The sequence below is a fragment of the Pseudorca crassidens genome, chromosome 8 (assembly GCF_039906515.1).
Source record: "Pseudorca crassidens isolate mPseCra1 chromosome 8, mPseCra1.hap1, whole genome shotgun sequence".
NCBI lineage: Eukaryota > Metazoa > Chordata > Mammalia > Artiodactyla > Delphinidae > Pseudorca > Pseudorca crassidens.
In genome coordinates this window covers 105812145-105827446 of record NC_090303.1, presented here as the reverse complement: position 1 = coordinate 105827446, position 15302 = coordinate 105812145, and the positions used below count along the sequence as shown (strand labels likewise).

The following is a 15302-nucleotide window of genomic DNA, read 5'->3' as shown; positions in this document are numbered from 1 at the left end:
ATGTGTGCGCACTGCCTCGTCCAGCCCCACCTGCTACCCGCTGGCTCTCCTAGTTACAAGCTGGTGTTCAAAGGCCCGGCGAGCCTGCGCACCTTAAACCCCAGGAGGGGGGGGCGGGAACAGCTGGTCACGAACTTGAGCAGTTTGCGCTTTTCCTCGTCCGTGAAGCCTTCCACGACTCTCCAGAAGACTCTGATCACCGGGTGATCAGCAGAATAGCCGCCTATGACAAAAGGAACAGACGTCTGTATTAAAAACGAGGTAACTGCAGAAGCAAGATTCTCCTAAAGGCACCAGAGGAACAAACTTTTAAGAGGGATTCCTTTTCGCCGTGCCTGTCCAGTGATGAACAGTCTTTTCTTCTTTCAGCTCACGGCTGAAAGCCAACTCTAGAGAAACACCTTTATTCTGTCCTGGTAGATGATGGGCAAGTACACAGCAGGGAGAGAAGCTTCAGAAGGTAGAGTACCAAAGGCCAGAATGAGGAACAAACACCCTGCAGCTACAAGGCGAACCCTAGCAGCAAAAGATGCTGCAAAGGGGTCTGAGTTTTAAGAACTCTGCTAGGGGTCAAAAATCAGCCTCTGTTGAGTAGCAAACCCTAAATAACAAAGGATTTACATGATGGTCACACATCTAGAAATAGCAGAAACACTGGGATTTTTATTTTTAATAGAGCTAGTTACTTTGCCAACACATCTTAGTATCTAAATTTATCACCCATCCTTCCGACAACAAGGTAGAGACCATGGTTACCAACCCACCCCAGCACTCAATTAGACCACTGTTCTGAAGTGGGATATCTGCTACCTACAGCTTTTAATCTAGTTAAGTGCTTCCTAAAACGGAAATAATTGCTATATGTTGTTCCCTCATTGTTAATATACTACAGAAATACCATCAATAAAATATCTTAAGTGCATTAATTGGCACCGAAATGAACATGGTAATATTTTAAAGCTATTTACTAGAATAGGAATAGCTAGGATCATTAAAGGCATACGCTTTCAGTGCAGACAGGATAATGCAAAGAAGCCAAGACCACTTCCTTGGCAAGGAAAGCTTGGACTGATTTCATTCTTTTCAACAGACGACTTGACAGTGAGGACAGTGTGACCTTAGGTATTACCTGCCTTTACAGAAGCATTAGAGTTCATTAGAGCAATACAAATTAATTACAGAAAGGGGAGACACAGGCACACAGTTATATACATATAGATATACACACATGGATATACGTAATTTACTTTAGTAAATTTATAGTTCTGAAACCATCACCACAATCCAGTTTTAAAACATATCCATTCCTCAAAAGACCCCCATGTCCACCCCATAGACAACCACGATCTGGTCTGTCTCTCAGTGTGCGCTTAAAGATGTTTCACTGAACGAAATTACACTCACGATACCGTGCAACTTTCACTACGATCCACTTCCAAAACCTTTTCAAAATTTACCTTGGAGGAAAGGTTGGGAAACAGCACTCCACAGAACAGAGGAGTCTGGATAGGTTTCTTTCTAAAATTGTCGTAAAACATGTAACATAAAATTCACCATTTAAACCATTTTCAGGTGTTTAACCCAAGGGTGTTAATTACATTCACATTGTTGTGCAACCATCGCTGCTGTTTCCAACCCAAACGTTTTCATCACCCCAAGCAGGCACTCCTATAACCACTAAGCAGTAACTTCCTGTGCCCCCTCCCCAGCCCCTGGTAACCTCTCATCTACTTTCAGTGACTAGGAATTTGCCACTTCCGGGTATTTCACAGAAGTTGAATCATACAGTATCTGTCCCTTCGTGTCTGGCTTATTTCACTTAGCATAATGTTTCCAAGATTCATCCACGTTGTAGCGTGCATTTGAACGTCATTCCTTTTGAAGACTTCATAATGTTCCCATTGTATGTCTACAACACATTCGTTTATCCATCACCTGTAGGTGGGCACTGGGGTTGTTTCCACCTTTTGGCTCCTGTGAACAATGTTGCATGAACACAGGTGTTTCAGTCCTTGCCTCCAATCCCTCGGGATATAGACCTAGGCGTAGAATTGCTGGATTATTATTTTTTTTAATATTTATTTATTTGTTTGGCTGCGTCGGGTTTTAGTTGCGGCACGTGGGATCGTCACTGCGACACGTGGGATCTTTTAGTGTGGTGCACGGGCTCTAGAGTGTGCGGGCTTAGTAGCTGCACCACGCAGACTCCCTAGCTGTGGTGTGAGGCATGTGGGATCTTAGTTCCCCGACCACGGATTGAACCCACGTCTCCTGCATCGGAAGGCGGATTCTTTTTTTTTTTTTTTTTTCCCAGTACGCGGGCCTCTCACTGTTGTGGCCTCTCCCGTTGCGGAGCACAGGATCCGGACGCGCAGGCTCAGCAGCCATGGCTCACGGGCCCAGCCGCTCCACGGCATGTGGGATCTTCCCCCACCGGGGCATGAACCCGTGTCCCCTGCATCGGCAGGCGCACTCTCAACCACTGTGCCGCCAGGGAAGCCCGGAAGGCGGAGTCTTAACCACGGGATCACCAGGGAAGTCCTGAATTGCTGGATTACATAGTAATTCTATGTTGAGCTTTTTGGGGAACCACCAAACCACTTTCCATGTTGGCTACTTTACATTCCCACAAGCAGTGAATGAGGTTCCAATTTCTCCACATCCCTGCCAACACTTGTTATTTTCTGTGTGTGTGTGTGTGTGTGTGTGTGTGTGTGTGTGTGTGTGTGTGTGTAAGGAGAGCCATCCTAAGAGATGTGAATACATCTCCCTCTGGGCTGGTTTCCATCTCCGTAGTGGTTAGTGACGCTGAGCCTCTTTCTGAGCGTACTGGCCATGTGTAATATCTTCTTTGGCGAAATGTCTATTCAAGCACTCTGCCCGTCGTTGAACCGGCTTGTCTTCTTGTTGAGTTCTAAGGGTTCTTTACACATTCTGGATACCAGACCCTCATCAGACATATGCTTTGCAAACACCTTCTCCCATTCTGAAGGCTGTCTTTTCACTTTCTTAATAATGTTCTTGGATGCACAAAGCCTGTAATTTTGATCAGGTCCAATTTATTTACTTTCCTCTGTGCTCCTGCTTTTGGTGTCGTATCTAAGAACCCGCTGCCGAATCCACGGCCGTGAAGATTTATCCCAGTTCTCCTAAGAGTTTATGGTTTTAGGTATTACATTAAAGTTCTTGATCCATTTTAGTTAATTTTTGCATATGGTGTGGGGGGGGTACAGCCTCATTCTTTTGCAAAAATCCAAAGAGGTTCTACCATTTTAACACTGCCACCAGGCAAGAGGGTTCAAATGTCTTCACATACTAGCACTTAGCATTGTCTTCTTTGAGAACAGTCATTCTAGTGGGCATGTGGTGGTATCTCATCAGAATTTAATTTGCATCTCCCTAATGATTACTGGTGCTAAAACAACTGTTCATGTGCTTATTTGCTTACCAGACATTCTCACACACCCTCTGAAGCGAAACACTGTATTTTCTGCCCATGCCCTAACCTTCAGTTGTTCATATTACTGAGTTGCAAAACTTCTTTATATACTGTGGACATAAGCCAGTATTAGATATATTACTTGGAAATATTTTCTCTTAATCTCTGGCTTGTTTCTTCACTTTTTTAATGGTATCTTTCGAAGCGCAACACCTTTAATTTTGAGAAAGTCCAAATTTCTATCAATTTCTTTTTTCTGGATCATGCTTTTGCTGTACAGCTAAACACTCTGCCTAGTCCAGAAGTCACGAAGGTTTTCTCCTATATGTTCTTTTAGAAGTTTTACAGTTTTGGCTTTTACCTACAGGTCTCTGATCCTGTTGAATTCATTTCTGCGTATGGTGTGAGGTCAAGGTCTAAATTCATTCTTTTCCTCGTACCACTGAACTGTCAAAGATCATTAGCTGTAAATCTAAGGATTTGTTTCTGAGCTCCCAATCATGTTCCGCTGATCGATGTGTCTATCCCTGTGCCAGTCCCACAACGTCTTAGTTACCGTGGTTTACAGTAAGCTTTGAATCAGGGTGATGATCCTTCAACTTTGTTTCTATGTTTCGGCTGCTTTAGGTCCTTCACATTTCCATATAAATTTTAAAACCAGTCTGCTGATGTTTACCAAAAACCCTGAAAATACCAGAATAACAGACTATGGTTAAGGAAAACAAACCGAAATAATAGTGGTTGTTTTAAGGATGATTTTTTTTTTCCTTTCCACTGCTCCCAAGTATATAAAATAAAGTTTATGGGACTTCCCTGGTGGTCCAGTGCTTAAGACTCCACATTCCCACTGCACGGGGCACGGGTTTGATCCCTGGTTGGGGAACTAAGATCCCGCATGACACGCGGCACAGCCAAAAGAAAAAAAACAAAACAAAAAAACCTCACAAACGCCCAAAGAGTACACCAGTCCAACTCGGAACAACCTAGTTACGCTTTTGCTATTTCGTTAATGACTAATGTTGCTGAGCATCTTTCTGCGTGCTTACTGGCCATTTATATGTCTTCTTTCTGGTTTTTCATTTTCTTGAAGAGTAAAAACTTTTAAGTTTAATTTAATCAAAAGTAAATATTTTGATGAGGTTCAGTTTTTAGGTTCTTCTATTTTTTGGTCTAGCACTATTTTTCAAAGCAGAAGACTGGAGGCAACCCAGTGGCCATAAGAAGAGGCTTAATAAGGGAAGTTGTGAAGAGAAAAAAGCAGGCTGCAGAATAGTGTATACAAACAAGGAAAATAAGAATGAAATTTGTATTTATATGTAAATATGTAAAGACACCAAGAACAGTGGTTACTCCTGGTGGGGACGGGCAGGGGAGGAATGGGATGGTGAGAAATGAGACAGGAAGAGGAGTTCACTGTAACCCCATACAGCCTGGGTTTTAAATCATGAATGAATTACCCATGTAAAAAAGCAAGTTAGAAATTACTTTGGAAACATGACCATCTGTAACATTTCAGGGATGGATAACTAGTAGTGATAACATACCTGAATAGTTTGTAAAGGATTTTAAGTCCTCCAGACTTATGGGAACTTGTGCACCAGAAATTAATACCTGAAAAAACAAAAGTTCAGGTTATAAAACTGGAGGCAGATTTTAAGAAGGCCTTTCACATCAGGAAACACCCGTGTCCCCAGGTGCAAGAAGTGGACCTGGATCTCCTGCTGGTCGAACATCCGCAGCCACTCCAGGCTCACCACGTTGGCCAGGCCCTGCCGGAACGCCAGGCAGTGCTGGCGGATCTGCCTGTTCAGCCGATAGTCGGCCACCAGGTGGATGTACGCAATCCGGTTGGCACTGCTCACCGGGATATCTTTTCCACCGAATTTTAGTTCAACCACCTGTGAATATGAAAATAAGAGTCAAAAACTTCTCAAAGTATAGGGTAAAACAAGAGTAAGAACAACTGTTTCAAGGGAACTTGACTGTGTTGCTCTATACACGACAATCTTAGTGAAAACCAGTACATGTGGCCTCACAGATGGAAGAGTCCTCTGGACCCTCCAAAGCTTGGCATCTTATTCCGTCTTTAAGATCATTAACCACCCTGGCTTTCTCCAAAGTACCAAGGAATGATGCTACAATGTAATCATGGCAATTCCATTAGAAAAATAATAATGAGAAATCACACAGGGCAATAAAAAAAAATTAATTAAACAAAAAAGAAATCACAAAGTGCAAATAAATATATGAACCGAATGATCAGCACAAGTCAGAAGGGATTCATTTTGGAGAAAACGCAGCTTAAGGAATTAAGGTTGTAGTAAAATGAGTACTCTTACTTGCACATATAGGTAGCATATACTTCTCTGTTTCCATATTACTACCATAAAGTACTTTGAATATGATATAAAGGGTAGTGGTAATCACTAGAAATAACTCCATTTCTCATGTATCTGCAAGCATTAGAAAGAACTTCTTTATCACTGTGTAACGACACTCAGAAAATCGCAGGGTCAGGAACCCCTGGGAAGCATCCCTGGAGCGTTGGGGGGAATGAGCCGCAGCGGAGATGGGGAGCCTGGACTCGGGTGCCCCGCACCTCACTTCACTGTGTGCCACAGAGAAGTCACCCGGCCCTGAACTCTGTGGCACGGTGACACTTGCTTTGTCCATCCTGGAATTGTGACTATGTAAACTCACAAAAGCAAAGCTGACTAGACAAAACTCCACAGACAGCTACAAATACGTAAGCCTAATTTACCAGAGTAGACTTCGGAATCCTCGTTTACTAGTGCTTAGACAGAAGAAATGCATTCTCAATGCGTGTGGATGAGGTAATGTATGCCAAGTATAAAGAAATATAAACACATCCGAAATAGCGAACAAAGACGTTCCAGAGTGGAGGAGCTATTCAGTAAGGGACTGCTGCCAGTGGAAACTGGGTAACATTCAAAACAGGCTCAATACGCCCAGTAAGTAGAGCGCAAACTTGGGGGGTAAAGGCAGAGGAATGCTTAGATTATGGACCATGGGAAAATGACCGATACCCTCCCCCCGCCGTGATTTCCTTCACAGCCTTTAGGCTCTTGGTAGTTATTATATTCCAAGTGCAACAAGGACACCCCCCTCCCTCGGGGTGATGCCATTTTACCCCAATTGTTTTATCACTTTACAGAAAGGGCTGTTTTAAGAGCTGGTGATGGCTTTACTTAAATTATCCTCTGTCTGATGGTTATACAACCATCTAGTGCTATCAAAGCTGTGCAGCTGTGTCAGATGACGCTTCACTGCTCACTAATTCGCGTTCTCAGGGCTGGAACCGCCAGGTCCGAGGAGGGGCTCTGGGGCGAGGCCGCGCTGTCTCTTGTGCCGCTCTCCTGACAGGCCTCCCGTCACCCGAGCCACAGGAGCTGCGGTTCTGTTTCCACAGCTAAGACACCACCCCGCTTCCTTTAAGTGGATTAAAAGCAGATAATAAATGATGATGTACTGTGTGATCTGGAAGAAAAAGGACCCGTGAAGGTATCGTTTAAAGAGCTTCCAAAGCCCCCGTTACCTGAGTAATCAGACAGCACTGACATTTCTAGTAACTGTGAAGTGGTTACGCTGGTAATTTAAGCTCCTCTCTCAGGCTACACCTAAAAAGCTATGTATGTTTAAATCACGTCAAATCTGTCCTCAGAGTTCCGTTTTGAGGGGCATATTTAAATCTTTAAACACGGAATCTTTAAAGCAAGAGCTCTCCTCTCTGCCGCCCTGGACGTCTACACCTTACGGCCCTTGGGAGTGCACAGGCACCGCACGCTCTGCCCCCGCCCCCCGCAGCCGTCACTCAGCACAGGGGCTCATTTCATCCTCACGGCAGCTTATCCCCTTCTGAAGACGAGCACGGGGTCTGTGACTCGCCCAAGGTCACACAGCAAAGCAGCATAACCAGGGCTTTAGCCAGGCTCGCATGATGCAAGTTCAGTGCTCGTCTACAGAACAGACGATTATTTATGGCTCCATCTTAAACCCTGAGCATTTCTTCAAGGGAGACACGTGCATAAGTTAGTAATCTAAAGTCTCAGGTTCACTTCTGAGTAGGCTAACAAGCAGCCACACTGATTACACTAAAGAAGAAACTGGAGAGCAACACGTTATTTTAAGAGGGAGGATTCATTAACATAACCTGCCAGCATAATGAGTATTTGCATATTACATATCTTTAAATCGTGATGTTTTATAAACCTAAACCTGTATATGAGAACTAGGTTTTTACATATATTTCTACAGAAATCCATACGATCTCTCCCCAAATTAGGTACTTTACCAGTGACTTTAATTTTTCCAATTAGACTCTTTAGTATAATTATTCTTACGCATTATCATCTATAATCTCTCTACTCAGTGGGAATTTCTATGAATAACTGGAACATCCTGACTTCACACTTCTGCTTTTAACAGATTCCAGTATTATCAGTGGCGCTTTAATGGAACGCTTACATATGCGACATCTCACCATTACCGTCTATTTCAGAAGGAAAATGGGAAATACCCCCATTAGCAAAGGCCTCGGCGACGGCCCCAAAGCTTTTATTTCGTTTCTTCTAAGTTGTGCCACTAGGTGGAGCGAGGCAACAGCAGCATCACTGTCTGCATGTTGACATTTCCTTCGGACAATAATAAATCCCATCTCTAAAAAAACATCTCAGTTTTGCAGTGCTGAAATTTCAGCTCTATGAGATGGAAGAAGAGGTCAAAACAAAACAAGCAAATGAAATCTGGTTCTCAGCCCCTCATCCTTTTATCTCACAGCATCGATGCCAGTTCTCAAAGATGCCTAGGCGACCAAGCAGGAGGAAGGAGGAGGTCTCAGGAAGCACTATTTCCTTTATTCCTGTTCAGGATTTAGTCACCTATTTCTGAAACAGGGAGCTTTTTTTTTTTGTCGTACATGGGCCTCTCACTGCTGTGGCCTCTCCCGTTGTGGAGCACAGGCTCCGGACGCGCAGGCTCAGCGGCCATGGCGCACGGGCCCAGCTGCTCCGCGGCCTGTGGGATCTTCCCGGACCGGGGCACGAACCCGTGTCCCCTGCATCGGCAGGTGGACTCTCAACCACCACGCCACCAGGGAAGCCCTTGTGTACGCTTTTTGCTTCAGTTTTGGAAGACATCACGATGGAGAATAAACCACAGAACAGTTCTGTAGTCAAGGGGGGAAGCCAATGAAAAGACACTAAGTCTTAGTTTTCCTGAGGGACTCCCGGTACTACAGCACAGCACTGTGCACTATGTGTAGCACCACAGTGAAGCGGCACTTCACACCCGCTAGGAGGGCTATTATTAAAAAACAGAGAGAAAAGGAAGCGGAAAACAACAAGTGCAGACAAGTATGTGGAAAAATCGGAACCCTTGTGCACTGCTGGCAGGAATGTAACATCATGTGAAAACAGTACAGAGGGTCCTCAAAAAGTTAAACCCAGAACTGCCATGTGACCCAACAATTCTACTTTTAGGTATACACCCAAAATAACTGAAAACAGGGATCCCAAAAGATATCTATACAGCAACAGCCATGGCATCGTTATTCACGATAGCTGAAACAACTGTAATGTCCATCAACAGATGGATAAACAAACGTGACACACCTAACAATAGCATGTTCATCAGTCTGGAAAAGAAGAAACTCTGGAATGTCCTGCCTGCCCCACCCCTTGTCCGACTCAAATAAAATCTACTTAGTCCAAGACACTGACCCACAGAACGTAATTTTACAAATGAAAATTACAGTCAAACTGCTCTCGTTAAAAGCTTTTTCACTGCCTAACCAAACTGTGGTTCCTCTGAATCCTGGAACCACCTGACCCAGAGAACACCCAGGACCCGCCCTGACTCACAGAACCAGAACCTCAGCTTCCGCTGACAGGAGGCGCAAGTGTCTTATTATTAGTTTTCCTACTAGCTCTGAAACGCACCTGTTAGGCTCTCTTACCCCGAAACACCCCCAAATCAGCTAAATGAAACACCGGCTCTCTTCCTGAGCGTACGTTTAGCCTTCCTAAAGCCCAAGGCCCTGAACGGTTCTCCATGGACGACAGGATAAAGCCCAGACTTCTTGGCTCTGTCTACCTACCCTCCTCCAAGCCTGTGAAACTTCAGCCACTTCCAAATCCATCTGTTTACCTACCTGGTGACCCCTCATCACCCACCCAGAGCCTCTTCCGGGCAGCCCTCCCTGATCTACTTGGATGAGAGCACTCCTTTTGAGCTACTACTAACTACAGATCTCACAAGGCAGATCATATCTGCCTCCGGTTAGAATGAGTATGCGCTTACAGTTAAAGGCAATCTCCTCCGCACAGCCCACTGGCCGGCGCACAGAGCGCCACCAACCCCTCCTGAACGATGAAGGAGGGAAAAACAGGCATGGAGGCAAGCAGGCGATACCACAGGAAACACTCGAAGCCGCGTCGATCCAGACGGGGTCAGCGCTGCGCCACAGGGCTCAGTCACCCGTGGGGTCAGTGCGTGGTCCACGCGGCCTGGACTGGACACTACGGACCTGCTGGACACACAGATACTTCTAAGCTGGCAAAGCCGACAACCTTGGAAAGCCTGGACTAGAAACCAAGGAGTAACAGAAGCTTAGAGAAGCAAGTACAAAGTTTAAAGATAACAATACTTTCATAGTTAAAGTCCAACTACTAGATTCAGAAAAGATTATCAATCTACGTAAGAACAGCAGAAAAGATGCATCTCTCCTGCGAAAGAGACAACTTCTATGAAAACCAAATATAAGTCAGAAAAGCACGGTTGGTTACTCTTTTTTTTAAGAGTTGGAATGTTTTTAATCTGACTGAAAATATAAATATACATGTAGTAAGACAATATTAAAGTTTCAAATAGACATCAGGTCACGACTACTCTTAAACATTTGATTTTTATTCTATCGTTTCTCCTAGTATGTTAGTGTATCTCATTAACATATTACATGACCATCACAATCCATCCTCATTAGAATGTTAAATGAAACTGTAACATAATATAGTTATATTTGATGTACACAGTTCACTTAAACTCTTACCAAATAAAGCGTTCATATTAAATGGCAGAACGGAGAAAAGACTTCCGAAAATGGGAATACTGGTGATGGAGTATAACTAATAGGAAAAGAGAAATTCATTGATACGGAGAAATATAAAGCGAAAATGCTACATGGAACTATTTTAATCAGGGAGAAAAAATTACGTTTTATCCTTCCGTTAGTCAAAATTGCTCTACAATCTTAAATCTTAACCTTTAGGGTCACTCATTATCTTCCTTATTTTATCCAGAATTAACTGGACATTATTATTATTGCACAGGGCAGCAAGAGGCACTTAAAAGTAACCGGAAACACGAAGACCCAATCAGCATTATAGTAACAGTTGGTTACTTCAAAAATCCAACGAGATATTAACAAATATGACTTCCAAAGTGCTCAAACAATTCGATTCGCCTGTGTGCATCTTTTAAAGGTCTGCAGACTGTGGGATCACGTGCGCGCGTGTTCAAGTAGACAGAATTGTACGATGACGCCCACGCCCACCTCCACCACCAGCTTCAGTAAGCTCCACCTCGTGGCCAATCTAGGCCACCTGTGCCTTCACCTGCCGGCCCGGTTCTCAGGTTCTCACAACATCCGAAGCAAATCCTGGGTGTTAAATCGTTCAGTACGTACGGTGTACATGAGTGTTCATAGCAGTATTACTCCTAAGAGCCAAAAAGTGGAAATACCCCGAACACTTATCAGCTGGTGAAGGATATGTGCTACTTCCACATATACATCATCACATACATCAATTGGCCAGAAAAGAGAGTGAAGTACACCTGCAGCACCCAGTGAACGAAGCTAGGCACCAGAGGCCACACACCCTAAGGTTCCAGGTGTGAAAAACACCCAGAAGAGACAAGTGCACAGCGACAGGAAGTGGGCCAGTGCTCGCCTAGACTGAGGACGGGCGGGACGTGCTACTGGGCACACGGTGTCTCCGTGGTGATAACAGTGTCCTAAACGTGGATGCTGGAGCTGGTCGTACTAACCCACCTTGTACAGGCTACAGGGCGGAATTCATGGTACACGGATCGTATCTCAATAAAGCAGCTATTCAAAACCTTAGCTTGACTCTCTGGTATGTTATTTACTTTTCTCAAGGATAAAAACAACAGAAGCACGCAGGTGGACAGTGAAGGCCTGCGACCCGCGTTAAGAGCTGCCGAGGGCCACCCGGCTGGATGAGGACAAAGGAGCACTGCCCGCCCCCGAGGCTCCAGAAGTGAGGCGAGAGGCAAGGTTAGCCCACAGCCACGCGAGTGACCGTCACAGGAGGACGGCTGCTGTGCCTGGCAGCCTGGCACCACGAGGGGTGGCGAGGGCCGCGCTCACCACCAGAACTCCCCCAGCTCTGCTTTCAGCCCCGGGACTCTTCCAAGGAAGATGCGCACAAGCTCATACCGCGAACGCAAACGTCTCTGCACACCAGAGCCCCGACCCACCTGTGCCTCTCCGAGGTCGTTGTTCACCACAGTGAAGTTCAACCCCAGCTCCTCCACGTCACCTTCGTAGCTCTTGAGAAACAGCAAATTCTTATACACTTCGGGGTCTAAGGACGCCAGGTGGTGGATGTCCACGTCCGCGCTGGTTCCAAGCAGCTTGGACAGGAAAAAGCCAGCGAAGGGCAATTCCACCAGCATATTTTCATAGAGAGCCTTCAAATGAGAGCAAAGACCACTGATTAGCATTTCATAAGAACTCTTTCTTCATACTTCCTAAAAATGAGAAAACGTATGTCCAATTTGATATTTAACAGAATCCTAAGAGAGCAGACGATTCTCCTCCATGAGGAGGACGGTGGAAGCTAGTATTTGGTGAGCGTTTACCACGTGCCAGGCCACAGTTTAAGCATTCGATGCATACATTCACTACGTAGAAACTTCTAGAACAGACTACCAAAGGATTTTGGGGCTGAAACGCCAATGGGAGTTTTTAAGAGCCACAGCCTTCATGCCGCAGGAGCCTGCCAGGTGCTTTCTGTGAAGTGTTCTGCAGGTGCATCAGTCTCCTAGGGCTGCTGTAACAAAGCACCACAGACCGGGTGGCTTCAAACAACAGAAACTTACCGTCTCCCCGTCTGAAGGCCTGAAATCAAGGTGGCAGCAGGGCCACGCTCTCGGGGCGGGCGCTAGGGGAGGGTCCTTCCTGCCTCTTCCAGCTCCAGCGTTGCCGGCACCTTGCTGGGCCCTGGCCTGTTGCTGTGCCCCTCCAGCCTCTGCCTCTGGACGTGCTGGTCTCCCCTTGTGTGTGTCCCTCTCCTTTCTCTTATGAAGATGCCAGTCACTGGATTCTGGGACCCACTCTACCCAATATGACCTCACCTGAGCTTGCCTACATATGCAAAGACCCATCTTTCCGAATGTCGCATCACAGGTAAGGGTATTAGGAGTTGAGCACATCTTTGGGGGGGGTCACAATTCCACCCACAACGGCAGGCCAGACCACGTCGGTGGCCACCCCTCCACTCTGCCCTTTAGCACAAAAGGAGCACAATGTGTGCCAAGGCTGGGTTTCAGGTCATTTCCAATGTCAAGAAATATTCTTCTTCTTTAGATTTTTTTTTCACCATCAAATGGGGGAAAAAAAAAGCATTCTTAGCTCGGTGACCATACAAACCTAGGTGGCAGGCTACGGGCCCACAGGCTGTAGTTTGCCAACACATACTGTAAAATGAAGAGATCGGGCCTTAGAACTCAGGAGATTGTCCAGTATTGAGTTAGTAGGCAGCAAAACTGGTGTCAAAACCCAGATTCCCTGATGCCCAGATCAGTGTTTTCCCTGTAAGTTACTGTCTACCTTTACGTCTAAGGATGGCAATGTGTCATGATTTTTGCAACTATTTATATTAAGGTATAATTTACATAAAGTGAAATGTACAACACGCCAGTACTTGCTCACAGCTGTGTAACGACCGTTCAGATCACAACAGAGAACACTTACACCCCCTCCCCAAACCTAGCGCCCCCTCAGTCCTCAGTCAACACCCTCCCTCCCTCAAGCTAACCCTCACTCTACTGTCACCACAGATAAGTGTTGCCAGTTCTGGAGCTTCATAATTGGGGCTATACAGTATGTGTCCTTTCATATCTGTCTTCTCACAACATACTGTTTTTGAGATTCACCTATGTTACCGTTGTTAACAGCTCTACCTAGTCACATGACGATGGACAGGTGAGTGGTCTCCAGTCTCGGCTACGATCATAGCGCTGCTATATCAGTCACTGGCCTGCCTTTCTGTGGGTCTGTGCTCTGACTTCTCTTTATTATATACCTGAGCAGGCTGGGTGACAGTGGAAGTACTGGAGCACAAGGAAGGTTTAACTATATTAGACACTGACATGCTGTCTTCCAAAACACAATTTCTTTTCGTCATGACCAGCAATGCAGGAAGGTTCTAACTGGTCTACATTCTCACCAACTATCAGTACTGTCACTCTTAAGGTTTAGTTATTCCGGTTGGTGCAACGGGGTAATCTAATCTCATTGTGGTTTTAAATTACATTTCCCTGATGACCAGTGTGGATTACACTAAGTGTTAGTATCACTATATTAATCTCCAGAGATTCTCCAGCAAAGGAGGGTAGGAAATACAATCATATAAAGTTTTCCAACATAATGTCCGGGTTCCCCTGGCACGATAAGTACCCCTGTGGCCCGAGGCTGTAGAATGCGACAAGGCATCAGAAGCGCGCTGTGGTTCTCAGAGGCGTTCTTATTCTATTGTAGCAGATGACTTAGAAGCCCCAACAAACCTTTCTTGTCAAAAATGTTCTAATGAAAATAGTTACCGCTTATGGAACGCTTGCTACGTAACAGGCGTTCTGCTAAGCAGGCAGCATCAGTGACCGCATTTCCATTTGGCCCCTGGAAGATCCGACTGACTGTAAGGTAAGTGATTCTTACGTGCAAGTCAAGGGGAAATCTGGATTTCCCCCACAAAGGCCATTTTTGTTACCATACATCTGATCTGCAGAGACACGGATCCTCTGAGAAGCTCCCATGACTGTAGTCACCCCCGCTCTCAGGGGAGAAGGGGTGTCAGTCCCTCGCTTGGTAAATGCAGAGCTGGAAGCGTCGCCTTGAGCACGGGGGATCAGGGACCTTTCTCTGTTTGCAGGGCCGTCTGTGACCCCAGAAGGACAGACAGGGTGTGAGGGTTGGACTAACTCTGCCTTAGCGACCCCTACCATCAGCTATGCTGTGTGACACACTCAGATCTTCTTTAAACCACGTGTGAGGATTCAGTGCTATGATGCTACGCATGCAACTAAAATAAAGCAAAATTTAATCTAAGGGGTGATCTCTCAGCCATGAAATTAACTTCAGAAGTCACTCTTCCAAGAGGCCACCCACCTGGCCACACCCACACACGCTAAAGGCTAAGCACAGGGTTTAGTGAGACAGACCTGTGTGACGTAACTAATGCCAGAGTGAGCTGGCACTGCCCCTCCCACCTTCCCCACATTAAAGATGGCAGCCTTGTGCCACTGTGCACCGTGGGAGGGACCCTTCCATGGTCACAGCTTCCAGCACTACTGCACTGCTGAACCCTCTATCTCAGGGGTCCCCAACCCCCGGGCTGCAGACTGGTACCGGTCCGGGGCCTGTTAGGAACCGGGCCGCGCAGCAGGAGGTGAGTGGCGCATGGGCGAGCAAGCGAAGCTGCACCTGCCGCTCCCCACATCGCTCACATTATTGCCTGAACCATACCCTCCTCCCCGCCGCCCCGTGGAAAAACTGTCTTCCACGAAACTGGTCCCTAGCGCCAAAAAGGCTGGGGACCGCTGT

General features: G+C 45.9%; 1 protein-coding gene across 3 annotated transcripts in view; it reads right to left on the bottom strand.

Moving 5' to 3' along the window:
- Positions 1 to 15302, bottom strand: part of UBE3C (ubiquitin protein ligase E3C) — a 118558-nt gene that overhangs the window by 7620 nt on the left and 95636 nt on the right. For all 3 annotated transcript variants that reach the window (XM_067747589.1, XM_067747590.1, XM_067747591.1), the window contains 4 exons: positions 11957 to 12169; positions 5149 to 5337; positions 4984 to 5050; positions 93 to 223 (listed from right to left, as the gene is read on the bottom strand). In XM_067747589.1, coding sequence (XP_067603690.1) covers positions 93 to 223; positions 4984 to 5050; positions 5149 to 5337; positions 11957 to 12169 — 600 coding nt within the window. The remainder of the gene's footprint in view (positions 1 to 92; positions 224 to 4983; positions 5051 to 5148; positions 5338 to 11956; positions 12170 to 15302) is intronic.